The sequence below is a fragment of the Petaurus breviceps genome, unplaced genomic scaffold (genome assembly GCF_028583685.1).
Source record: "Petaurus breviceps papuanus isolate PSGF00001 unplaced genomic scaffold, PetGlider_PUasm1.0 224, whole genome shotgun sequence".
Classification (NCBI taxonomy): domain Eukaryota; kingdom Metazoa; phylum Chordata; class Mammalia; order Diprotodontia; family Petauridae; genus Petaurus; species Petaurus breviceps.
Window position 1 is genome coordinate 10,808,717 of NW_027185887.1, and position 26,453 is coordinate 10,835,169.

The following is a 26,453-nucleotide window of genomic DNA, read 5'->3' on the forward strand; positions in this document are numbered from 1 at the left end:
ACATATATTTATATATAACAAGATAAATACTAAGTAACTGGAAGGTAATCTTAGAGGAGATGGATAGGAAAGAAAGTGTAGTGAGAAAAGAGAGGGCCCAGGACAGAATCTTAGGTTTTGTTAAGGAGGGGGTTATAAATTGATGATAATGCTGAACAAATATTGAGAAAGAGTAGTCAGACAGGTAGGTGAAGAACCAAGAGAGAGATGTCTCAAAAGTCATAGGAAGAAAGAGTATTCCAGGCAGTAGGAATAGTTAAGAATGCCAAAAGTTATAGTGAGGTTAAAGTAGGACGGGGTCTGAGAAAAGGTGATCAGATTTAGGAATTTATTAATGATTGGTAACCTTGGAGAAAGCAGTTTCAATCAAGTGGTAGACTCAAAATCTAGAATGCAAGGGGCCGAAAAGTGAGTGGAAGGCAGGGAATTAGAGGCAAAATAGGTATAGATGACTTTAAAAAATTCATATTTTTTCCCATTTACATGTAAAGATAATATTAACATTCATTTTCTTAAAATTTTGAGTTCCAAATTTTCTCCCTCCCTCCCTAAAATCTTCTCTCGAGACAGTAAGCAATTTGATAAAGATCATACATATGCAATTATGCAAAACATATTTCCATATTAGTCATGTCATGAAAGAAGATACAGACCAAAAGAAAAAACTATGGAAAAAATAAAGTGAAAAATAGGATGCTTCAGTTTGCATTCAGATGCTATCAGTTCTTTCTCTGCATGTGGGTAGCATTTTTCATCATGAATCCTTTGGAAGTGTCTTGGATCATTATGTTGCTGAGAACAGTTAAGTCATTCACAGTTGATCATCATAACAACATTGCTTTTACTGTATACAATGTTCTCCAATTTCTGCTCACTTCACTTTGTATCACTTTGTGTAATTCTTCCCAGGTTTTTCTCAAATCAGCCTGCTCATCATTTCTCACAGAGCAATAGTATTTCATTACAATCATATGTCATAATTTGTTCAACCATTCCCCAATTGATGAACATCCCCTCGATTTCTAATTCTTTGCCACCACAAAAGGAGCTGCTATAAACATTTTTGTATAAATAGGTCATTTTTCTCCACCCCTCCCTTTTTGTTTTACTCTTTGGGATACAGATCTAGTAGTAGTAGTGCTGGGTCAAAGGATATACACAATTTGATAGTCCTTTGGGCATAGTCCCAAATTTCTCTCCAGAATGGTTGAATTAGTTCATAACTCTACCAATACTGTATTAGTGTCCAAATTTACCCACATCCCCTCCAATATTTATTATTTCCTCATAGGTGTGAAGCAGTACCATAAAGTTGTTTTAATATGCATTTCTCTAATCAATAGTGATTTAGAGCATTTTTTCCACATAATTATATATAGCTTTGATTTCTTCTGAAAACTGCCTGTTCACAACCTTTGACCATTTATCAGTTGGAGAATGACTTCTATTCTTATAAATTTGACTCAGTTCTCTGTATATTTGGGAATGAAGCTTTTGTCAGAGAGAATTTCTACAACTTTTTTTTTTTTTTGGCTTTCTAATCTTTGTTGCATTGGTTTAGTTTGTGTAAAACCTCTAATTTAATATAATCAAAAGTATCCTTTTTATATCTGGTAATGCTCTCTCTCTATTGCTTGTTTGTTCATAAATTGTTTCATTCTCCATAGATCTGACAGGTAAACTATTCCTTGCTTGCCTAATTTGCTTAGGGTATAAGCCTTTCTGTCTAAATCATCTGCCCATTTTGAACTTATTTTGGTGTATGGTATAAAATGTTGGTTATGTAGATGACTTTTTAAAAATGAAATTATTTTTTAAATTAATAATCCCTTTTTTTCTTTCCCTCCTTCCCACCCCAAAATTTTTTTAAAAAGTGTTTCATTTCCCAATTACATGTCAAGGCAATTTTTAGCATTCATTTTTACAATATTTTTGAGTTCCAAATTTAGATCTTATTGGGAAGGCTTCTAGCTTATTCCCATTATAGATAATGCTTGCTATTGATTTTAGATAAATGCTGCTTATCATATTAAGGGACACTCTCTTTATTCATATACTCTCTGTAATTTTTTAATAGGAATGGGTGCTGTATTTAGTCAAAGATTCACCCTAAATTTTTTTAAAAAGATCTCTCTAGCACATATATTCAGTCAAACAAAACAAATTCTTGCATTAGCCATGTCCTCAAACATACATCTCATTTTGCAGCTTTGGGACATTACTTCTTTGTCAGGAGGTGGGTAGCATAGCTCATCATCAAGGGGTTAAGAAAAGAATGAAAAGAGAGAAAGTGAAAGCATCTATTGTAAATGGCCTTTTGAGGAATTTAGCAGAAGCTTGGATATGGGGCTGAGAAATAGTGAGGAATCTAGGATGACATACAGGTTTCAAGCCTGAAGGACTGGGACAGTCCTTCTAGAGTAATATGGAAGGTAGGGGGTAGGGAGAGGTTTCAGGGGGAAAATAGTGAATTATGTTTTGGACATACTGAGTGTCACATCTCTGATGGACATTCAGTTCAAGATGTCTGAAAGGCATTTGGAGATGTGAGATTAGAGGTGAGCAGAAAGATGGGGCAGAAAAGTAGATTTGAGAATCATCAGCATAGAGATGGTAATTGAATCCAGTGATGGCCCAGGTGACATTATATAGCATAAATCTGTAGTTGACCCAGTCAGAATAGTTTCATCGTTTTCTCCATGTGGGTAGGCATGAAGGCAATGAATGGGGGAGTAATTCAAGGTTGAGTCTTGGCTGGCCATGATCAGCAATATAAGGGGGGCTAGGGATTCAAGAGAAAGGGACAGGGTAGAGTTGAATTGGTTTGCCAAGCAGTTAGTGTGGAAAGAAGAGGAGAGAGTGGTACCTTCATTTGGTAAATTCCATTTTACCTCTCCCCTGCCCCCCTCCCCCCGCCCTATTACCTCTAGAATCAAATATAAAAATCTTCTGTTTGGTTTTTAATGCCCCCATAACCCACCCCCTTATCTTTTTTGTGCTCTCCTCCACATACTGTTTTCCAGTGACATTGGTCTCCTTGCTCTTCTCAGAGAGGATACTCCCATCTCCCAAATCCAGGCATTTTCACAGACTGTTGCCCATATTGGAAACCCTCTCCCTCCTCATTTCTGCACCATAGCTTCCCTACAAAACATTTCCGCTTCCCGGGCCGCGCGAGGAGGCAGTGAGCGTAGCGAGCTCCTCGGTCTGTGGCTCGGTCGGCGTCGCCGGTGGCGGCATGGCGGCCCTCGTGGCCCCACGGGCGGCGCGACTCCTGCGGCCGGCTCTGAGCGCCTGTCGCCCGCTGCACGTCACGGCGGCCAGAAATGAAGCTGTTGTGATCTCTGGAAAGAAGCTGGCCCAGCAGATCAGGCAAGAGACCCGGCAGGAGGTAGAGCAGTGGGTCGCCTTGGGGAACAAAAGGCTCCACCTGAGCGTAGTTCTGGTGGGAGAGAACCCTGCCGGCCACTCCTATGTTCTGAACAAGACCAAGGCTGCAGCAGATGTTGGAATCAGCAGTGAAACAATTTTGAAGCCCACCTCCATTTCAGAGGAAGAGCTTCTGGATTTAATCAGCAAACTCAATGATGATGACAACATAGATGGCCTCCTGGTTCAGCTCCCTCTTCCTGAGCACATTGATGAGAGGAAGGTCTGCAATGCAGTGGCTCCAGACAAGGACGTGGATGGTTTTCATGTGATCAACGTGGGGCGCATGTGCCTGGACCAGTACTCCCATGCTCCCTGCCACGCAGGGCGTGTGGGAGATCATTAAGTGGACGGGCATTCCCACACTGGGGAAGAACGTGGTTGTGGCCGGCAGGTCCAAGAATGTTGGCATGCCCATTGCAATGCTGCTGCATACGGATGGCAGGCACAAGCGGCCTGGAGGGGATGTTACCGTGACCATCTCTCACCGCTACACTCCCAAGGAGCAGCTGAAAAAGAACATCCTTCTCGCGGACATCGTGGTGTCCGCGGCAGGCATCCCTAATCTAATCACAGCAGATATGATCAAGGAAGGAACCGCTGTCATCGATGTGGGGATAAATCAGGTTCACGACCCCATCACTGCCAAGCCCAAATTAGTGGGAGACGTGGATTTTGAAGAAGTCAAGAAGAAGGCCAGCTACATCACCCTGGTCCCTGGGGGCGTGGGTCCCATGACGGTCGCCATGCTGATGAAGAACACCATCCTTGCTGCCAAGAAACTGCTGAAATCTGAGGAGCGTGAGGTGAAGGCCAAACAGTTTGCTGCAGCCACCTCTTAATGGATGTTTCTTTATTTAAAAAACAAAACAAAACGCAAAAAAACATTCCAAGTGATTTAAAAAGAAAAGAAGCAAAACAGGCCGATAGAAATGCAATATTTTAATTTATTCTACTGAGGTCATTTTCTGGTATTTGTTTGCAGTCAGGCTATTTATTGGAAGTGTTAATGTAGGCAGCTGTGTGTTCTCAGAGACCTGTGTCACCCCTTCTGAGATCGCTCCTGGGCCTGGCTCCCCCGGGCCTGCCCAGGGAAATCTGGCCCTTGTAGCAGCTCAGGCCAGTCATGCCCCGTATCACGTGGGACCGCAAGAGACTTGGTGGGCCACTGAGTCAGGAACTGCATTGTTGTGGTAACTTGACAAAATCAGGTAACCTTGTGATACTATCCCCTCCTGAACCTCCTCCGTGGCCCCTAAGGTAAGCCTGGAGGCTGCAGTCTCACCTTGCTGGACTCACCAGTTCATGTGGAGGGAAAAGGAACCCACCATGTGATCTGGAACATCTTAGCTGGGTCCTCCACACCCCAAGGAAGGCTAGTTTGCTGGTTCCCATAAGTGCACGCCCACAGCTGTCCCAGGCTGGAGCACAGGTGGGTGCTCTTGCAGGCCAGAGCTCCTCAGTGGGGCAGGCTAACCTCAGAAGCATCCCCTAGGGACTGGCCAACAGGAAATGGCTGTTTTGAAAATGGGCTGTGACTCTCCTCTTCTTGTGGGGCCTGGGGCTTTGATTACAAAGGCCTTCATGTTTGACTTCAAGGTTTCAATTCAAAACGTACACATTGGCTGTAACAAAAAGAACCCCGACCTGAAGGCTCAGATTTGGGGACATTCTGTGCTCTGGGGGATGCTGGGAGTTTATTGTGGCCACATTCCTCACAGCCTTGGGAAAGGGGACTGGGGCGGGCAGGCCATGCTTCCTGGAGGCCTGGCACTCTCCTGATAACCAAAGAATTTGCAGTGGCTGCTGCTTTCTTTCCACTTAGGTCCCTGTTGCCTTTCCTGAAAGTCTTTGAAAGCTTGCAGTGCTTACTGAGTTACCCAACCAGATTTTTGATTAAAGCAGTTTAAAAAAAAAGACAACATTTCCATAGTGGATATATTGTGAAAGACTGAATATATTTTCCTACATCCTATCCCACCCCCCACTTGTACTACTGTGTTTCCCCGATAATAAGACCTATCCCCAAAATAAGCCCTCCCCTTACTGTGTAAGATTCCTCTAAAATAAGCCCTCCCCCGAAAATAAGCCCTATTGAGATTGCTACTGTAGTGAAGGTGATCCCCTGCGCTACACGCTACATTACGGTACCCTCTGTATGCACCGTCCCCCCCGGGTGAAACGCACGCAGCGCTCTGAGCTGCATCCAATCAGAACTGCAGCAGTGAGCGCGTCATCCTGTTCTTCCCCAGTGATTTGCTTATTGAATAAAGGTACTTTTTTTATTCACATTTACCTGTTTATTAAAATTGCTGTCAATGTTCATTAAAATAAGCCCTCTGGTGTTTTTCTGTCCAAAAAAAAAAATAAGACAGTGTCTTATTATCGGGGAAACACGGTATTCCCTACTTTGACCCTGTCCCTTTTCAAAAGTATGTGCTTCTAACTACCCTTCCCCTCCATCATCTCCTCTCTCATCCTCTTCCCCCTTACTCTCCTGTAGGGTGAGATACCCGATTTAGTGTGTATGTCATTCCCTCCCTAAGCCAAATTCAATGAGTGAATTTGAGTGAATGAGAGTAAGGTTGACCCTTTCCCTTTTGCTTTCCTGTTCTTCCCTCCATTATAACAGTTTTCCCTTGCCTCTTTTATATGAGATGATTTACCCCATTCTGTCTCTCCCCATCTCCTCTCATTATATTTCTCCCTCACCTCTCAATTTAACCTTTCAAGTATCATACCTTCCTATTCAACTGATCCTGTGCCCTCTCTCTATGTATACCTGTACACATGCATACACACACTCACATATGTATTCATGCACACATATACCCTCCTATATAGACATAGATATGTATGTATACATATATGTATATATACACTCACACATTTATATTCCCTTCAACTATCCTCATACTGAGAAAAGTTTCATAAGTTACAATTATTGTTTTTCCATGTAGGAATGTAAATAGTTCAACTTTAATAAGTTTCTTATGATTCCTTTTCCCTGTTTACCTTCTCATGCTTCTCTTGCTTCTTGTATTTGAATGTCAAATTTTCTATTCAACTCTGGCTTTTTCATCAAGAATACTTGAAAGGCCTCTGTTTCATTGAATGACTATATTTTCCCCTGAAATAGGATACTCAGTTTTGCTGGGTAGGTGATTCTCGGTTTTAATAACAGTTCCTTTGATTTCTGGAATATCATATTCTAAGTCCTTCAATCCCTCATTGTAGATGCTGCCAGATCCAAGGTTATCCTGATTGTGTTTCCATAATATTCTAATTGTTTCTTCTTGGCTGCTTGTAATATTTTCTCCTTGATCTGGGAATTCTGGCACCTGGCTATAATATTCCTAGGAGTTTTCTTTTTGGGATCTTTTTAAGAGGTGATTGGTGAATTCTTTCAACCTCTATTTTGCCCTCTGGTTCTAAAACATCAGGGCAATTTTCCTTGAGAATTTCTTGAAAGATGATTTCTAGGTTTTTTTTTTTTATCATGGCTTTCAGGTAGTCCAATAATTTAAAAATTTTCTCTCCTGGATCTATTTTCCAGGTCAGTGGTTTTTCTTTTTCCTTTTTGGAAGGGGAAAGGTAAGGCAATTGGGGTTAAGTGACTTGCCCAAGGTCACACAGCTAGTTTTTGTGTTAAGTGTCTGAGGCCAGAGTTGAACTCAGGTCCTCCTGACTCCAAGGCCAGTGCTCTATTCACTGCACCACCTAGCCCCTGCAAGTGGTTTTTCCAAGAGATATTTCACATTGCCTTCTATTTTTTCATTTGTTTGGATCTGTTTAATAGTATCTTGATTTCTCATCAACTCCCTAGCTTCCATTTGCTCCAATCTAATTCTGAAGGAATTATTCTCTTCAGTGAGCTTTTGAAATTCTTTTTCCATCTGGCAAATTCAGCTTTCTAAGGTATCCTTCTCCTCATTGGCTTTTTGAGCCTCTTTTGCCATTTGAGTTAGTCTATTTTTTAAGGTGTTATTTTTCTTCAGTCAGGTTGTTGACTCTCTTTTCCTGATTTTCTCACATCATTCTCATTTCTCTTCCCAATTTTTCCTCCACTTCTCTTATTTGGTTTTCAAAATCCTTGTTAAGCTCCTCCATGGCCTGTAACCAGTACATATTTTTCTTGGAAGCTTTTGGTACAGGAGCTCTGACATCATTGTCTTCCTCCTGTTTCATGCTTTGATCCTTTTTGTCCCCAAAATAGGAATCTAAAGTTTGACTGCTATGTTTGCTTTTCTTGCTCATGTTGCCACTCAATTACTTGACTTTTGAGCTTTTTGCCACAGTAGAACTCTGCTTCCAGAGAGAAGAGCTGGGGTTTTCACAGCTGATGGAGGTATTTGTTTGGTGCCCTCTCAGAAGCCCCTACAGGCTCTGGCACCTGGTCACACACCAGGATCTCTACCCAAGACAGTAATCCAGATCCAAGCAGGTTAAAGCAAGAGCGATTACTCCCTAAGAATGGTCGCTTGGTGCACCCTAGGATCTGCAGGCCAGGAGCTCTGAAGCAGCCACACAGCTGCAGCCACTGTACCTCAGCCACTTCTCCCTCCAGGGGCAGAGGCCAGACTGCACTCCTGGACCACTTGTTCCCAAAGTCCACACTGACCTTTTACTTTGCCTTTGGCATTTATGGGGTGATAATTCTGGAACCTGCCACAGCTGCTGGTGGCCCACTCTCCCAATGTCCCTCCATCCGCAGCTGGTTGGGGCCATCCTGAGGCTAAAACTGTGAGCTCATGCAGGGCTGGGCTCTACTCCCAGCAGGCTGCAATGAAACCTTCTTGTTCACCTGCCAGGCTTCCTTCAGCAGGAGGTTTGTTTCTCTCTGTCACTTTGTGGGTTCTGTAGCGCTAAAACTTATTTAGAGTCATATTTTATAGGTATTTGAGGTGGTTATGGGGAAAGCTCACAGAATTTTCCTGCTTCTATGCCGCCATCTTGGCTCCCCCCCCTTTTTCAAATTTACCCAGATTAACAGGCCAGGAAATAGAATACTTAACCCCATCTTAGAAAAAGAAATTGAGCAAACAATGGTTTGCTGTGAACAATGAGCTTCCTAAGAAAAAAATTTCCCCAGGGCCAGATGGATTCACAAGTGAATTCTACCAAACACTTGAAGAAAATTAATTCTACTACTATAAACTATTTGGAAAAATAGGTGAAGTCCTACAAAACTTCTTTTATGATAAAAATATGATATTGATATCTAAACCAGGAAGAGCTAAATCAGAGAAAGAAAATTATAGACCATTTTCCCTAATGAGTATTGATGCAAAAATTTTGAATATAATACTAGCAAGGGAATTATAGCAATATATCTCAAGTATTATATACCATGACCAAGTGGGAATTATACCAGGAGTGAAAAGTTGGGTCAACATTAGGAAAACTATCAACATTATTGACAATATCAATAAAAAAACCAACAGAAATCATATTATTATCTCAAAAGCTACAGAAAAAGCTTTTGTCAAAAGACTGATCTAAATAATTGGAAAAACATCAATTGATCTTGGGTAGGCCATGGCAATATGATAAAAGTTACAATTCTTCCTAAAGTAATTACTTCTCCACTTCCATACCAATCAGATTACCAAAAATTATTTGATAATTAGAAAAAATAACAAAATTCATCTGGAAAAACAAAAGGCTAAGAATGACCATAGTACTCAGCAAGTAAAAGCAACAGCTCCAGTGTCAGGATGAGCTGGGGATCAAATCCAGGCTCAGATACTTAGCACCACACCCAGAAATAACTGGCCATGTAACCTTGAGCAAGTTACTTAACCCTGATTGCTTTAAAAAAAAAAGAATGACCATAGTAACCTAGTGTTTAATAAACCCAAAGACCCCAACCTTTGGGATAAGAACTCATTATTTGACAGAAACTTCTGGGAAACCTAAAAAACAGTATGGCAGAAACTAGTTACAGAAACAGCATCTCACACCACATACCAAGATAAGATTAAAATGGGTGCATGATTTAGACATAAAGGGTAACACCATAAGCAAATTTGAAGAGCAAGAAATAGTCTATCTGTCAGATCTATGGGGAGGGGAAGAATTAATAACCAAACAAGAGGTAGAGAGCATTACAACATGTAAAACAGATAATGTTGATTATATTAAATTGAAAGTCTTTTATACAAACAAAACCAAAATAGGCAAGATTAGAAGGAAAGCAGAAAACTGGGGAAAATCTTTATAGGAAGTATCTCTGATAAAGGCCTCATTTCTCAAATATAGAGAACTGAGTCAAATTTATAAGACTACAAGCCATTCTCCAGTTGATAAATGGTCAAAGGATATGAATAGGCAATTTTCAGATGAAGAAATCAGTACTATCTATAGGCATATGAAGACTGCTCTAAATCACTTTTAATTAGAGAAATGAAAATTAAAACAACTCTGAGGTACCACATCACACCTATTAGATTAGCCAATATGACAAAAAAAGGAAAATGATAAATGTTGGAGAGTATACAAGAAATCTGGGGCATTAATGCACTGCTGATGGAGTTGTAAATTGATCTAACCATTCTGAACATCAATTTGGAACTACGATCAAGGGCAACCAAACTGCATGTACCCTTTGATCCAGCAATATCACTACTAGGTCTATATCCCATAAAGATCATAATAAAAGGAAAAAGACCAACATATGCAAAAATATGCCTTTTTTGTGGTGGCCAAATATTGGAAATTGAGGGGATGTCCATCACTTGGGAAATGGCTGAACTAACTGTGAAATACTATTGCTCAATAAGAAATTATGAACAGGCTGATTTCAGAAAAACCGGGAATGGTATGAACTGATGCAAAGTGAAATGAGCAGAACCAGAACATTGCACACAGTCTCAGCAACATTGTGTGATGATCAGCAATGAATGACTCAGCTCTTCTCAACAACACAATGATCTAAGACAAGTAAAAAGGACTCATGAAAGAAAATGTTATCTACATCCAGATAAAGAATTGATAGATTCTGAATTCAGGTTGAAGTATACTTTACCTGCTTACTTTATTCTTTTTCATGTTTTTTTTCCCTTTTGATCTGTTTCTTCTTTCACAACTGTGACTAATATGGAAATATGTTTTACATGATAGCACATATATAACCTATATCAAAATACCTACCAGTTTTGAAAGAAGGGGAAGGAAGCAGGAAAAATGATTGCTAAAAATTGTCTTGACATGTAATTGTGGGGGGGGGATTAAATACCATTTTGAAAAGAATATTTAAAAATTAAAATTGAGTAAGTCAAAGCTAATGACTATAAAACAGAAAGTTAAAAAAATGAAAAATATAGGAGAAAATAGGAAATATCTTATTGGAAAAAACTGACCTGGAATTAGATTGAGGAGAAATCATGTAAGAATTATTGGACAGCTTGAAAATCATGATAAAAAAAAGCCTAGAAATCATATTTCAAGAAATTATCAAGGAAAACTGTGCTGATATAATAGATCCAGAGGGTAAAATAGAAATGGGAAGAATCTTATCACCTCCTGAATGAGACCCCAAAATAAAATCTGGGAATATGGCAGTCAGTCAAATTCTAGAATTCCCATGTTAAGGAAAAAATATTGCAAGCAGCCAAAAAGAAATAATTCAAATATCATTGAACCACAGTCAGGATCATAGAGGATTTAGCAATTTCCACATTAAAGGAGAAGAGGGCTTAGAATATGACATTCCAAAAGCCAAAGGAGCTCAGATTACAACCAAGAATAATCAGTTCAGCAAAACTGAGTATAATCCTTCAGGGTGAAAAATAGATATTTAATGAAATAGAAGACTTTCAAGCATTCTTGATGAAAAGACCAAAACTGAATAGAAAATTTGACATTCAAACAGAAGACTCAAGAGAAACATGAAAAGGGAAACATGGAAGAATAAGTAAAAGGGGCTCAATAAAGTTAAACTGTTTACATTCCTATGTTAGAAGATGATACATGTAGCTCCTAAGAACTTTGTCAGTATTAGGGCAGTTAGAACGCGTTTACATAGATGGCATGGGTTAATTATGTTGGGATGATCATCACCTCCTCCCCCCCAAAAAAAGAAGGGGTGATAAAAAGGATGCACTGAGAGAAGGGGGACAGGAGAGATAGAACGGTGTAAAAAATATAAAAAAAGAATACAAGGAAGAACATTTACAGTGAAGGGGAAGATGGGGAGGGCTGGTAATGGGCAATGCTTGAACCTTACTTTCATCAGGATTGGCTTAAGGAGGGAAGAATATATATTCACACTGAGTTCAGCGTAAAAATCTATTTTACCTAATAGGGAAATAGGAGGGCAAGAGGATGAGAGATATGGGGGCAGGAATAATAAAAGGAAAAGCAGATTAAGAGAGACAGCGATCAGAAGCAAAACAGACTTTTGAGGAAGGGCAGGATAAAAAGAGAGAACAATAAACAGAAGAAAATAGGATGGAGGGAAATCTACAATAATCATAAATGTAAACCTATAAAATAGAAGCAGATAGCAGAATGTATTAGAAACCAGTGTCTGATGATACATTGTTTGCAAGAGACACACTTGAAACAGAAAGACACAGATAGGTTAAAATAAAGGGCTGGAGCAGAATCTATTATGCTTCATTCATCCTAAGTAAAAAAGGTAAAGATAGCAATTATGATCTCAAACAAAGCAAAAGCAAAAAGAGACCTAATTAAAAGAAATAATCACAGTTTACTAAAAGGTACCATACACAATGAAATAATATAAATTTTTTTTTTACAGCAAGCTTCTCTGATAAAGACCTTGTTTCTCAAATATGTGGGAAATGGAGTCAAATTTGTAAATATAAGAGCCATTTCCCAATTGATAAATTGTCAAAGGATATGAAAGCATTTTTCAGAAGAAGAAATCAAAGCTGTCTATAGTTACATTAAAAAATGCTCTAAATCACTGTTTATTAGAGAAAGGCAAATGAAAACAACCCTAAGGTACCATCTCACACCTATCAGAAATGACAAATATTGGAGGGGATGAGGAAAATAGGTGTACTGATATACCATTGATAGAGTTGTGAACTGGTCCAATCATTCTAGAGAATAATTGGGAAGTATATCCAAAAGACTATAAAACTGTGTATACTCTTTGACCCAGAAATACCATTGCCAGATCTATATCCCAAAGAGATCAAAGAAAAAGGAAAAAGACGTGCAAAAATATCTATGGCAGCTCTTTTGAATTAGCAAAGAATTGGAAATTGAGGGGATGCTTTTCATTTGGGGATGACAGAACAAGTTGTGGCATATGACTGTGATGAAATACTATGGTGTTATAAGAAATGAGGGGAGGTGGTTTCAGAAAAAGATGGCAAGATCTATGTAAACTGATATAAAATGAAGTGAGAAGAACCAGGAGATCATTATGCATGTAATAGCAATGTCATAATGATGATCAACTGTGAAAGACTTAGTTACTCTGATGATACAGTGATCCAAGACAAATCCAAAGGACTCATGATGAAAACATATTATCTACCTCCAGAGAAAGAACTGATGAACTTGGAGTGCAAATTGAAATGTAATTTTTTCTCTCTCTCTTTTGGCTTTTTTTGTCCTTATGTGAGTGGGGGGGCGGGAGGGGGGTAAGTCTAATAGATTCTTGAGCTTGTGTCTCAGTCCAGAGACTTGTGACTTGCTCTGATTTCAAGGACTCATTGAGCTATGTCCAAGTCCGGACTTATTGACTTGTTCGAACCCAGGGGGGTTTAAAGTCCCCTCTGGACAGGTGTGCCATATCTTTCCCCAAGAAGAATATTTGGCCATCATTGCTGTGTCTCCCACAAGCAGTCTGGGCTTGCAGGAAGCCACTTGGTAGTCAAGGTCTTTTGCTGATATCTATGTTTAGCTGAGTGTATCCATGAGAAACTGGTGATCCGAAGTTCACTGTAAAACTTTCCATGTATAAACAAGAAAGATATATAATCAACTATGCTACTCCAATAAACCAGCATTGTTGCCTAACTATGCTCACCTAACCTAAACCTTTTGTTCACTGTCAGCGTCATTTGCTGGCATGTGAGAAATACTGATAGTTTGGTTTCCACAGATTCTATAGGAACTATGAATGTTTTGAAAATGATCCTGCACAGGATGTATGGAGGAGCTTAGGTCCTGAGGGAAAAGGGCAGAAGTACTATCCAGTCATATAAAGAAATCTATAGAGGGAGACTAGACCTGGCCGGTCCAAACCAGTTGGGATTCAAACTGACACACTTAGTATAAGAGTTATGTCCCTTTGTCTGACCAGGACTCTGGCAGGAAGAGAAGAATCATTCAGGAGAAGAGTGGCCAAAGAAAGGGGACGACTTGTCTAGAGGGGACCAATGATTGTAACAGAAGGGGGGCTATATAATCTTTGTTCTACTTTTGGGGGGTGTGTGTGTGTGTGTCTGGTCCCGTGAGGGAACGCACATATCTGCTTCTCCAGAGAATTGTCAATAAAGGATCTCTTCTTTCACTCTACAAACTGCAATCTTAATATTTTGTTTATAACAGCTAATATGGAAATAAATTTTTCATGATTTCATATGTATAACTGATATATTGCTTGCCTTCTCAGTGGGTGAAGGAGGGAGTGTGATGGAGAGAAAGAATTTGGAACTCCAAATTAAAAAAAAAATGTTAAAGATAAGTAAATTAAAAAAAAATAAGAAAACCATTCTCTTGATTAGTTGATTACTGTCCAAATAGCTACCGGTAAAATAGAAAGTTGAGTGTAGGCTAAGACCTGAATTTCTTTCTTTTTTTTTTAAGCAATTGGGGTGAAGTAACTTGCTCAAGGTTACACGGCCAGTTATTTGGTGTGGTGCTAAGTATCTGAGCCCAGATTTGATCCCCAGGTCATACACTGGCGCTGGTGGAGCCGGTGCTAAGACCTGAATTTCACCATAAATTATTAGTTCTTGTTCCAGATAACAAAACTATGGTATAAGAAAGGAAGAATGGCCTTATTTTTCTTGGTTCTTGACACAGAGAAGCACTTATCAAAAAGCTGCTACTGCTTTATTAGCTAGGCAACTAAAATAAAGTATTTTGGGGACTATTTCATATGGAAATCACCTGGGTGTTCCATTTTCCTTGGCTCAGTATTAGAGTCAAAATTTAGAGGTACAGTTTTGAACTTCATAGTATCTTTTTCAGACAGTGGTCAAATATTTCAAGTAAATTATGTTCTGGATCATACAGCAACAGCAATGAAAAATTTATTTTGAAGAAAGAAATTATACTCAACCGTTCACATTTATCTCTAATCATTGAAAGAGGAAGTAGTTTATCTACAGATATGTGGAATTTGCTACCCTTTTTGAAAAGCCTTTGTTAAGGAAACAGTAGAATTTTTAAAGGTGAAAATAAAAATGACAGCAAAATTTATTTTGAAGGTGATTTTGTTTCTTTTTGGCTCTAAAAATCAGATAACCAAGATACATACTAAACTCATTCCCTGATCATGGCACATATTTGGTAGTGCCATTAATCAGAGACTCATGCTAAGTTTAGAATGATTGCCTAAGACCTCTGTTGTCTATATAAAAGTGACTTAATGCTGTCATAGGCTTTTCCCCTAGAAAGGGGCGCTTACAGAAGTTAAGAGTTCCAGGATTATTTACTCTGTAATTGCCTTGAGGAAAATGGAGAGAGAGAAACTTAAAGTTAATTGTAAGCTCTTGAAATAAAAGCATTAGGAGTGCCACAGCATGTGTGGGAATGATAATACAGTATGCCTTATCTATTTCAGACACAAACATACTGAAATCTTAAAACTACTGAAGCACTTAGTCATCGGTGTAACAGAACAGTTATTCACTTGAAAGAAAAATAGAAGACCCAACTTGGAGGCAATGGACAAGTAAGCAATGATGAGGGCCACAGGGGATAGTAGAGTGGTGAGGGCCATTCAGCAGAGTTGAGTAAGGGATAGCTTTGAATGCTTAGGTGAAAGTTTTTGAAAATAGGAGTCTCCCTTTTGTGAAATGAGATCTTGCCTCTTAGAACAATATTTGTTTTATGAAGTGGACTGTGTATACGTGTGTGTGCATTTGCATGTGTGTTTGTGTATGTGTGCCAGGGAGGGAAGCTTTCATTCATAGGTATTTGGAAGGAAAACGTTTTAGGGGTGGTGGTGGTGGTAGTAGTTAAGAGAGGAATCCAAAACCTGAGCTCTTAAGTTAAGACTTTCACCCAATATTTAATACCTAAAACCTTAACATTATTCACCTCTCTCCTCACTCCACCATTTGTAATTCCTCTCTCTCAATAGCAAGGAGCAGACTTCAGAGATCCTGCTGTCCCTCTCACCTCTGGAGGTTGATGGGCTGAAAGAAGGAATCAATTTTTTTCGGAATAAGGGCAGTGGCAAAAACTACATCTTATACAAAGATAAAAATCACCTTCGTGCGTGCAAGAATATGTGCAAACACCAAGGAGGATTGTTTATAAAAGACATCGAAGATTTAGATGGAAGGTAAACTGGGCACTTTATTTTCTTGCTGGAGTGTTAGAATTTAATAAAAATTTGGCTGCACAAAAGTGTGCAGGAGGACATACTTAAAGGTGGCAACATTGGACGAAAATTTTTCCTCTCTGAAGAACTGCTTTAATGTTTGATTGGGTGGTGGGTGTATATCACCTACACCTTAAGGAAATGGGGCAAACTTTTAGGACTGTGCCTCTGTTTTATGTAACCTCTGCTTCCAGCCACCAGAACTCGTATAAGGAGAACTAAAGAAAGTTTTGGCACCAGAGATGGCTTTTTTACCTCCCTTTACAAAAAATTTTGAATGTCAAAAACATCAATTAATGCAAACACTTGCAAATGTATAACCAAAGAAGTACAGGAAACTGTAAATCTCTATTATAGATGTAACTTTTTGAGCAAAAGAGATTTTTTTCCCCTTCCCAACCTCACCTCCCTAACTTTAACTTGAAAGGGGGCAATGAGAATAAGGTTGACCCATTCCCTTTTGCCTTCCTGTTCTTCCCCTCCATTGTGACCATTTTCCCTTGCCTCTTCTATATGAGATAGTTTACCCCATTCTGTCTCTCCCCATCTCCTCTCATTATATTCCTCTCTCACCTCTTAATTTCACCTTTTAAGTATCATCCCTTCCTATTAAATTGGTCCTGTGCCCTCTATCTATGTATACTTGTACACATATATATACACATTCACATATGTATTCATATGCCCATATATCCTCCTGTATAGACTTACATATGTATGTATGTATATACATGCACACACATTTCTATTCCCTTCAACTATTCTCATACTGAGAAAAGTTTCATCAGTTTACAATTACCGTTTTTCCATGTAGGAATGTAAATAGTTCAACTTTGATAATTCCTTATGATTTCTTTTCCGTGTTTACCTTCTCATGCTTCTCTTGCTTCTTGTATCTGAATGTCAAATTTTCTATTCAACTCTGGTTTTTTCATCAAGAATGCTTGAAAGTCCTGACCATATTTTCCCCTGAAACATCATATTCAGTTTTGCTGGGTAGATGGTTCTTGGTTTTAATCCCAGCTCCTTTGATCTCCAGAATATCATATTACATGCCCTGTGATCCCTCAGTGTGGAAGCTGCCAGATCCTGTGTATGGGACTAGTTTAGCAAGAACTTTTATGAAAATATTTTTTTGATCCCAAGCATGAGGAATGCAGGGAAAAAAGCAAAGATTGGGAGGAATTCTGAGACTTACCAGGGGCAGCCAGATTGCTCAGTGATTAGAGCACCAGGCCTGGAGTCATGGAGACCTGAGTTCGAATCTGACCTCAGACACTTATTAGCTGTGTGACCCTGAGCAAGTCACTTAACCTCTGTTTGCCTCAGTTTCCTCATCCATTAAAATAATAGCACCTATCTCCCAAGGTTGTTGTGAGGATCAAATGAGATAGTAATTGTAAAGTGTTTAGCACAATGTGTGGTATGTTTTTTGTCGTTTGGTTGTTTTAGTAAAGTCTGACTCTTTGTGACTGTTTTTGATGTTTTCTTGGCAAAGATACTGAAGTGGTTTGCCATTTCCTTCTCCAGCTCATTCTACAGATGAGGAAACTAAAGCAAACAGGGTTGATTGATTTGCCCAGAGTTACATAGCTAGTAAATGTCTGGGGCTAGATATTTAACTCATGAAGATGAGTCTGCCTGACTTCAGACCTGGTGCTCTGTCCCCTGTGCCTCCTCACTGCCCTTACGCTTATCTCTTCCTTTTAAAAGCACCGTGCTTTGCACATAACAAATACATAATAAATGCAGTAAATGAATTGTTCATCTGTTTCAGTAGTATCTGACTATTAGTGACCCCGTTTGGCATTTTCTTGGCAAAGATAATGGAATGATTTGCCATTTCATTCTCCAGCTCATTTTACAGATATAAATGTTAGTTACTATTAATTATTACAAGCTATAGGTGTCATTGATAAGTTTCCTACCCTCTCTTAGGGTATTTCTTCATATATAGAGCCAGAATAATAATCCTAGTATGACCTTCTTGGCAGGACTGTTGGGAGAATTTAATCAGATATTTAGAGTTTTGAACAATGTCAGAGCTATGATGTAAACATAAGCTATTGTGACTACTCAAACACTAGCTCATTTTGATCTTCAAGCTCCAATATGGCCATTGTTAAGTAACAAGAATGCAAATATCCAACTGTATCATTTGGAGATAAGAGATCTGGAGCTAGAAGGGTCCTTAGAAGCCAACTAATTTTACAGAGAAGGTAACTGAGACCCAGAGAGTTTGAGTGACTTGACCAAGGTCTCTTAGCTCCTTTCACACAGGCTTTGAACCAAGTTCCTCTAATTCAGAGTTGGATCCCTTTCCACTGTACCACACAGTTCTCTCTTTGGGATATATTGGGGTACTGCATAGGCCTTGTAGGATGCATGAAAGAATTTCCTAAAATGAAGTTTTTATGAAATTTTGAACCTACGTTCAAAATACATTTTTACAAATTTTTGGTAACTGGTAGAACCAGGCCTCAGTCTCACAGTCAAAATCCAAGTTCAGCTAGATGGTATGGTGGCTAGAGCACTGGGCTCAGAGTTCCAAATCAGCCTCAGACACTTTCTAGCTGTGTGATCCTGGGCAAGTCAAACCTCTATCTGTTTTAGCTTCCTCAACTGTAAAGTGGAGATAATAATATTACCTGCCTCAAGGGTTATTGTGAGTCTCCAATGAGATAATAATTGTAAAGCATTTAGCACTGTGCCTAGCACATAGGTACTTAAAAAATCCTTGTCCGTTTCCTCTCTCCTTTCTGCTGTACTTGTATCTTTTGTTTCATGGCAGGGTACTGTAATGATGGCATGCCTGCCAAAGAGGTGTCTGGGCTCATATTAACTTGTATGTTGGCATTTTCTTCCCTGTCAATGTTTGTCCCCTCTCTGCTCTGCTTGACTTTTTTTTCCCAACCCAAACATCTTGATTATTTGTATTTTGGTTTATTACATGAATTCACAGGGGATTGGTACCAACTACTCTGGCTTCTTGACACTGATTACACCTGAAATATGTTTCCCTTTATGAAGCAGGCTGATGTATTAGCTGAAGCCAGCTGCCTTTCACTTTGGCTTCCTTTTTCTTCTAATCATTTGTCTTTGTGTGCTTTGGAAAGCTACTACTGTTTTTAGAATGCATCATATATTTTTATTCTCTTGGCTGAACTCTTAGCTTTTTTTGCTGACAATAATGTCCACAGCTTGCTGACATTTCTGGTTTTCCCATGGACATTATGGGGGCATTCCTGGATACAGTTCAGTATCCATAGCCTTGATATCTATAATATTACCCTTTTTGTAGGTTTGCATATAGAGTCAATGCCTATTTTTAGCTCAAAAGATAATTCTATATTTTTTTCTTGCCTTTTTTTTTTTTGGAGAGGAGAAGGCAGGGCAATTGGTGTTAAGTGACTTGACCAAGGTCACATGGCTAGTAAGTGTTAAGTGTCTGAGGTCGAATTTGAACTCAGGGTCTCCTGACTCCAGGGTCAGTGCACTATTCACTGCACCACCTAGCGGCTCCCAGCTCTCTATTTTTTTTTTTTAAGCAATGGGGGTTAAGTAACTTGCTCAAGGTTACAGGGCCAGTTACTTTTGGGTGTGGTGCTAAGTATCTGAGCCCAGATTTGATCCCCAGGTCATCCTGACACTGGAGCTGGTGCTCTTACTCGCTGAGCCACCTGGCCACCCCTTCTATATTTTCTAAAAGGCTTAGAGGACATAGTGCATTGTCCTCCTTCTCTTTCTTTTTATGTTTGTTATTTTGGCAAGTCCTAGAACCATGCTAGTACCACAGAAAGGCCCTATTCTAGTACTTGTGAGAGCTGCCTCTCAAGGGGAAGGGACAAGGGAGAATTTGTCAAGGCCAGCTGCTGCAGATGCTTAATAATCGTAGGCTATTTCTGCACTCTTTATTTGCTTATATCTCTAAATACAGTTTGTTCCCAGCCCTGCCCCACACCCTCTTGGTAATTATTGCCACTACCTCTATTGCGGCCTGTGTTCCTCTTGCCTAGTTCTCTTGAAGAAGAGGAAGCCAATTTCCAACTTCTCTATTATTTGGTTATTTCCAAGAGGAACAGTAGTCACATCTTTGTGACTTCTTAAGGGTTTATATTGCTAATAATATAATAATGGAGAAAAAGCTGGTCTCATTGTAAGGAAGATCTGGGGTTAAGTTTTGCCTTTGGTATATGCTGGTTGTTTTATGATAAACATATTCCTAAAACTCTTAATGACTCCAGGCAACTTTTAAAGACTATATGTTGCAGAATGGACAGATCTCTATTGGTAGAGGGGGTCTCCTACCCAGGAGTTTTCTATTATTTAAAGTTCTGTTTCATCTAAAGAATGAAATCTGGGTCAAAACAAATGCCTAAGTCTAGTTTTCAATGGAAAATGCATATGAAGGTAGGGCCTGACTTTTCTTAGGTTTCTCCTGTTCACTCATACTGCCCTACAGCTTCTCTTCAGAATTAGCCCTGGAGGTAGCTAGGTGGCTCAGTGGATAGAGCAAGGGGCCTGAAGTCAGGAAGACCTGAGTTCAAATCCTTACTCAGACACTTAGTAATTGTGTGACCCTGGGCAAGTTACTTAACCTTATTTGTCTTAGTTTCCCATCTATAAAATGAGCTAGAAAAGGAAATGACAAAATACTTCAGTATCTTTGTCAAGAAAACCTCAAACAGGTTCATGAAGAGTTGGACATGACTGAGCAACAAAAACAAGAATTAGCCCTTGCCCAGATCTTCTCTTCTTTTATTCTTGGCCCTGGGTCTCATGGGTTTCATTCTTTCCCTTTTCAGAAAGAAGCAGATTCAAGTCTGTTCCTGGTCTTCACCATTTCCCACCCGCTTTATATTAGCTCTTAAGGATTTGGCAGCTTCTACATCAAAGAATGGGAGGGCTTGGAATTTTATATACTGCAAGGCAAAGGAGTTAGGGTTTCAACTAAGAATCATCTACCTAGTAAAATTGAATATAATCTTCCTGGAATGAATATTTAACAAAATAGAGGACTTTCACTCATTTCTAATGAAAAGACCAGAGCTGAATAAAATATCTGACTTCTGAATACAAGATTCAAGGGAAAAATAAAAAGGCAAAAAAACCCCAAGAAATAGAAAAACATAAGAAATTCAATAAGGTTAAGTTGTTTATATTTCTATATGGCAAGATAATATTTTTAACTCCACAACTTTATTACTGCAAGAGCAATTAGGAGTATATGTAGACAGAGGGTCTGGATATAAGGTGACTTTGATGGGATGATACTCCAAAAAAATGAAGTAAATGGGGAGAAAGAAAATTGCACTGGAAGAAGGAGGGGGAATATTGAATGGGGTAAATTATCCCACATTAAAGAGCTATTATAATAGAGGGGAAGATGGTGGGTGGGTGTTGGGCAAAGCTTAAACTTTACTCTCATCAAAGTTGGCTCAAAGAGGGAGTAACATACACACTCAGTTGGATATAGAAATCAATCTTATCCTATGATGAAGTAAAAGGGGTCAAGGATAATAGAAGGGGGAGGAGGGACTGATAAAATGAAGGGTATATTGGGGAATATTCTCTTCTATGAAGAGGGAAAGGGTGGGATTTAAGAGAGAGAGGAAGATGAACTAAAAATAGCATGGAGGGAAATATACAGTCAGGTATCATAATTATAAATGTGAATGGGGTAAATTCACCCATAAAGTGAAAATGGATAGCAGGATGGATTAAAAACCAGGATCCTATAATTTGTTGTTTACAAGAAACACATTTAAAGTAGATACACACAGGGTAAAGGTAAGGGGCTAGAGAAGAATCTATTATGCTTCAATTGAAGCAAGAAAAGCAGAGGTAGCAATCATGATCTCAGACAAAGCTAAAGCAAAAATAGATCTAATTGAAAGACATAAAGAAGGAAACTATATATTGCTGAAAAGTACCATAGACAATGAAGTCATATAAATACTAAGCATATATGCACCAAATGGGATAGCATCAAAATTTTTGAAGAAGTTGAATGAATCATAGGAGGAAATAGATAATAAAACTATACTCTGTGTGTGTGTGTGTGTGTGTGTGTAGGAACCTCAACTATCTCCTCTCAGAACTAGATAAATTTGACAAAAAAAAATAAAGAAGTTAAGAAGATCGATAAAATTCTGGAAAAGTTAGATATGATAGATCTCTGGAGAAAATTGAATGGGAGTAGAAAAGAATATACCATTTTCTCAGCAATAGATGGTACCTACACAAAAATTGTGTTAGGACAGTAAAACCTCACAATCAAATGCAGAAATGTAGAAATAGTAAAAATATCCTTTTCAGACCATAATGTAATCAAAATTACATTCAATGATGGACAATGGAAAGAGAGATTAAAAATTAATTGGAAATTAAATAATCTGATCCTAAAAACAAGTGGGTCAAAGAACAAATCATAGAAACAACTGATAATTTCATTAAAGAAAGTGACAATGAGACAACATAAAAAAATTTATGGGATGCAGCCAAAATGATACGTAGGGGATAATTTACATTTCTGATTGTTTACTTACCTCAATAAAATAGAGAAAAAGCAGATCAATGAAATGGACATGCAACTAAAAAAGCTAGAAAAAGAAAAAACTAAAAATCCCCAATTAAATACTAAACTGGAAATCCTGAAAATCAAAGGAGAGCTTAACAAAACTGAGAGAAAGAAAACCATTGAACTAATAAACAAAACTGAAGCTGGTTTTATGAAAACAACAACAACAATAAATTAGGTAAACCATTGGTTAATTTGATTTTAAAAAGGAAAGAAGGAAACCAAATTATTGGTATCAAAAATGAAAGGGGTGAATTCACCATCAATGAAGAGGAAATTGTTAGGAGTTATTTTGCCCAATTATATACCAATAAATTTGACAATCTAAATGAGATGAATGAATAGCTACAAAAATAGAAATTGCCCAGATTAATGGAAGAATTAAAATACTTAAATAACCTAGTCTTAGAAAAATAAATTTAATAAGCTATCAATGAACTTCCTAAGAAAAAAAAACTCCCATGACCAGATGGATTCACAAGTGAATTCTACCAGACATTTAAAGAACAAGTAATCCCAATACTATATAAACTATTTGGAAAAATAAGCAAAGAAGGAGTCCTATCAAATTCCTTTTATGACACAAATATTGTGCTGGTACCCAAACCAGGAAGAGCCAAAACAGAGAAAGAGAATTATAGACCAATTTCCCTAATGAACATTAATGCACAAATTTTAAATAAAATACTAGCAAAGCAATTACAGCAATATATCACAAGGATCATATACTATGATCAGGTAGGATTTACACCAGGAATACAAGGCTGGTTCAATATTAGGCAAACTATCAGCATAATTGACCCATCAATAACAAAATCAACAGAAATAATATGATTATCTCAATAGATGCAGAAAAAGCCTTTGACAAAATACAGCACCCATTCTTATTAAAAACAATGGAGAACATAAGAAAAAATGAAACTTACCTTAAAATGATGTTATATTTATCTAAAATCATCAGCAAACTTTATCTGTAATGGGGATAAGCTAAAAGTCTTCTCTATACAATTGGGGTGAAGCAAGGATGCCCATTATCACCTCTATTATTTAATATTGTACTAGAAATGTTATCTACAGCAATAAGGGAAGAAAAAGACATAAAGGGAATTAGAAAACTCTTAGGAGTCTACTGCCAAGACAGATCCAGGAAATATATGAACACAACTATAAAATGTTTCATAGAAATAAAGTTGGAACTAAACAATTGGAAAAATATTAATTGCTCATAGGTAATTTGAGCCAATATACTAAAAATGACAATTCTACCTAAATTAATCTATTTATTCAGTGCCATACCAATCAAACTATAAAAAAAAAAAGCCTTTTATAGAGCTAGAAAAAATAAAAACAAATTCATTTGGAAGAACAAAAGCTCAAGGATATCAAAATTATATTATAGTAAATGACCATAATGATTAGTATATGATAAACCCAAAGATCCAAGCTTTTGGAATAAAAACCCATTAGTTGACAAATATTGCTGGGAAAACTGTAAAATAGTATGACAGAAACTAGGTACAGAGTCCCAGAGGTTCCCAAAGAGAGTGATACCACCCCCTGGGGGGCACTGGAATGATCTAGGGGAGTGGTAGTAGCCTTGGGTGCAACTGAGCGGTGTTGCATAAAAATAAGTGGGTGGTGGAAGCATAAGGAAAGAAGAGAAGAAAATTTTGAAAAATTGTTCATATATGTTTCATCTGTTGTATAACAGAGTTAAAGTTGTAGTGGTTACATTATTTTCCAAACACACAAAATGCAAGTTTTTAACCTATCAGTGGTCAAGTCCGCTGACAGGTCTTTTTTTTTTTTTAAAGCAATCGGGGTTAAGTAACTTGCTCAAGGTTACACGGCCAGTGATTTCTGGGTGTGGTGCTAAGTATCTGAGCCTGTATTTGATCCAGGTCATCCTGACACTGGAGCCGGTGCTCTTACTCACTGAGCCACCTGGCCGCCCCTAAGCAATTGGGGTTAAGTAACTTGCTCAAGGTTACACGGCCAGGTGTTTCTGGGTGGGTGCTGAGTGTCTGAGCCTGGGATTCGATCTCCAGGTCATCCCAACACTGGCACTGGAGCCGGTGCTCTTCGCTGAGCCACCTGGCCGCCCCTCGCTGACAGATCTTAACCAGTAAGTGTTGGTAGACAAGTGTGTTCTGTATTGTTGGAATATATGCATGTAATAAGTTATTTACAATACAATACCATACAGTACATGACACAATTTTTCATCATAAAAATTTCAATGCAGAAACCCCCACAAATTTACAATAAATTATTAAATCTAAGATGTGCCATTTAAAAAATATATTTTAAATATTTTTAAAATAATGCAAATTTTAAAAAATCTATTAAAGAGTTAAAGAAAGTAGATTTCCAGGGGAGCACTCAGTAATTTTTTTAAAGGGCGTGGTAGGCCAAATAAGTTTAGTAATTTCTGGTATAGACCAATGTCTCATACTGTATACCAAAATAGGGTCAAGATTGGTACATGATTTACACAGAAAGGATGATACCATAAGCAAACTAAGAAAGTATGGAATAGTTTACCTGTCACATTTATGGATTAGAGAAGAATTTAGGACCAAAGAAGATATAGAGAGCATTGCAAAATGTAAAATAGGTAATTTTGATTATATAAAATTAAAAATCTTTTGCACAAACAAAACCAATGCAACCAAAATTATAAGGAAAACTGAAAACTGGGAGAGGGAGGTGGAATTTGCAACAAATTGATAATGGACTCATTTCTCAAATTTATAGAGAACTGAGTCAAATTTATAAAAATACAAATCATTCCCTAATTGATAAATGGTCAAAGGATATGAACAGGCAGTTTTCAGAGAAAGAAATCAAAACTATCTATAGACATATGAAAAAATGCTGTAAATAACCATTGATCAGAGAAATGCAAATTGAAATAATTCTGGGTTACCACCTCCTACCTATCAGTGACTAATATGACAAAGAAGGAAAAGGTTGGATGTTGGAAAGAATGTGGGAAAACTGGGACACTAATGCATTGTTGGTAGAGTTGTAAACTGATCCAACCATTTTGGAGAACAATTTGGAGCTATGCCTAAAGGGCTATAAAACTGCGCATACCCTTTGATCCAGCAATACCATTGCTAGGTCTATATCCCAAAGACATTTTAAAAAAAGGAAAAAGACCTATTTGTATAAAAATATTTATAGCATCTCTTTTTGTGGTGACTAAGAATTGGAAATCAAAGGGATGCCCATCAATTAGGGAATGGCTAAGCAAGCTGTGATATGATTGTAATGGAATATTATTGTACCATAAGAAATGACAAGCAGTATGATTTCAGAAAAGCCTGGAAAGACTTACCTGAACTGATGCATAGTGAAGTTATTTCATCATTGTGAACATTTTATGCAGTAATAGCAATATTGTTCCATGAAGAACAATGAATGACTTAACTATTCTCAGCAATACAATGATCCAGGACAATCTGAAAGGACTAATGGTGAAGCACACTATCCATCTCCAGAGAAACAACTGATATTGACTGAATACAAACTGAAGCATGCTATTTTTCACTTTCTTTCATTTTTCTTTTACTCTTCTTGTACAAAATGACTAATATGGAAACATTTCACATAATAGTACGTGTATATTCTGTATTTGATTGCTTACTGCCTAAGGTAAAGGGAAGAGAGGGAGGGATAGAATTTGGATCTCAAAACTTTAAATAAAAATATTTAAAAAAAAATTTTAACTTGTTGACAGAATGCACAGTCCTCAGGATAGAACAATAAATGTTAATGGTCCTTCTATTGTTGGGTTTATTCCCAACAATATATATTCCCTCAACTATTGTCGAGTTATTTCAGTCTTGTCCAACTCTTCTCTTCATGACCCCATTTGGGGTTTTCTTGTCAAAGATACTG

General features: G+C 38.1%; 1 protein-coding gene and 1 pseudogene across 1 annotated transcript in view; both read left to right on the forward strand.

Moving 5' to 3' along the window:
* LOC138166542 (cytidine monophosphate-N-acetylneuraminic acid hydroxylase) overlaps nt 1-26,453 on the forward strand; it is a 95,529-nt gene that overhangs the window by 2,495 nt on the left and 66,581 nt on the right. The window contains exons 2-3 of the mRNA XM_069095038.1: nt 15,203-15,313; nt 15,725-15,928. Of these exons, the coding sequence (XP_068951139.1) occupies nt 15,306-15,313; nt 15,725-15,928 (212 nt within the window). The 5' untranslated portion in view covers nt 15,203-15,305. The remainder of the gene's footprint in view (nt 1-15,202; nt 15,314-15,724; nt 15,929-26,453) is intronic.
* On the forward strand, nt 3,174-5,351 carry LOC138166541 (bifunctional methylenetetrahydrofolate dehydrogenase/cyclohydrolase, mitochondrial pseudogene; annotated as a pseudogene).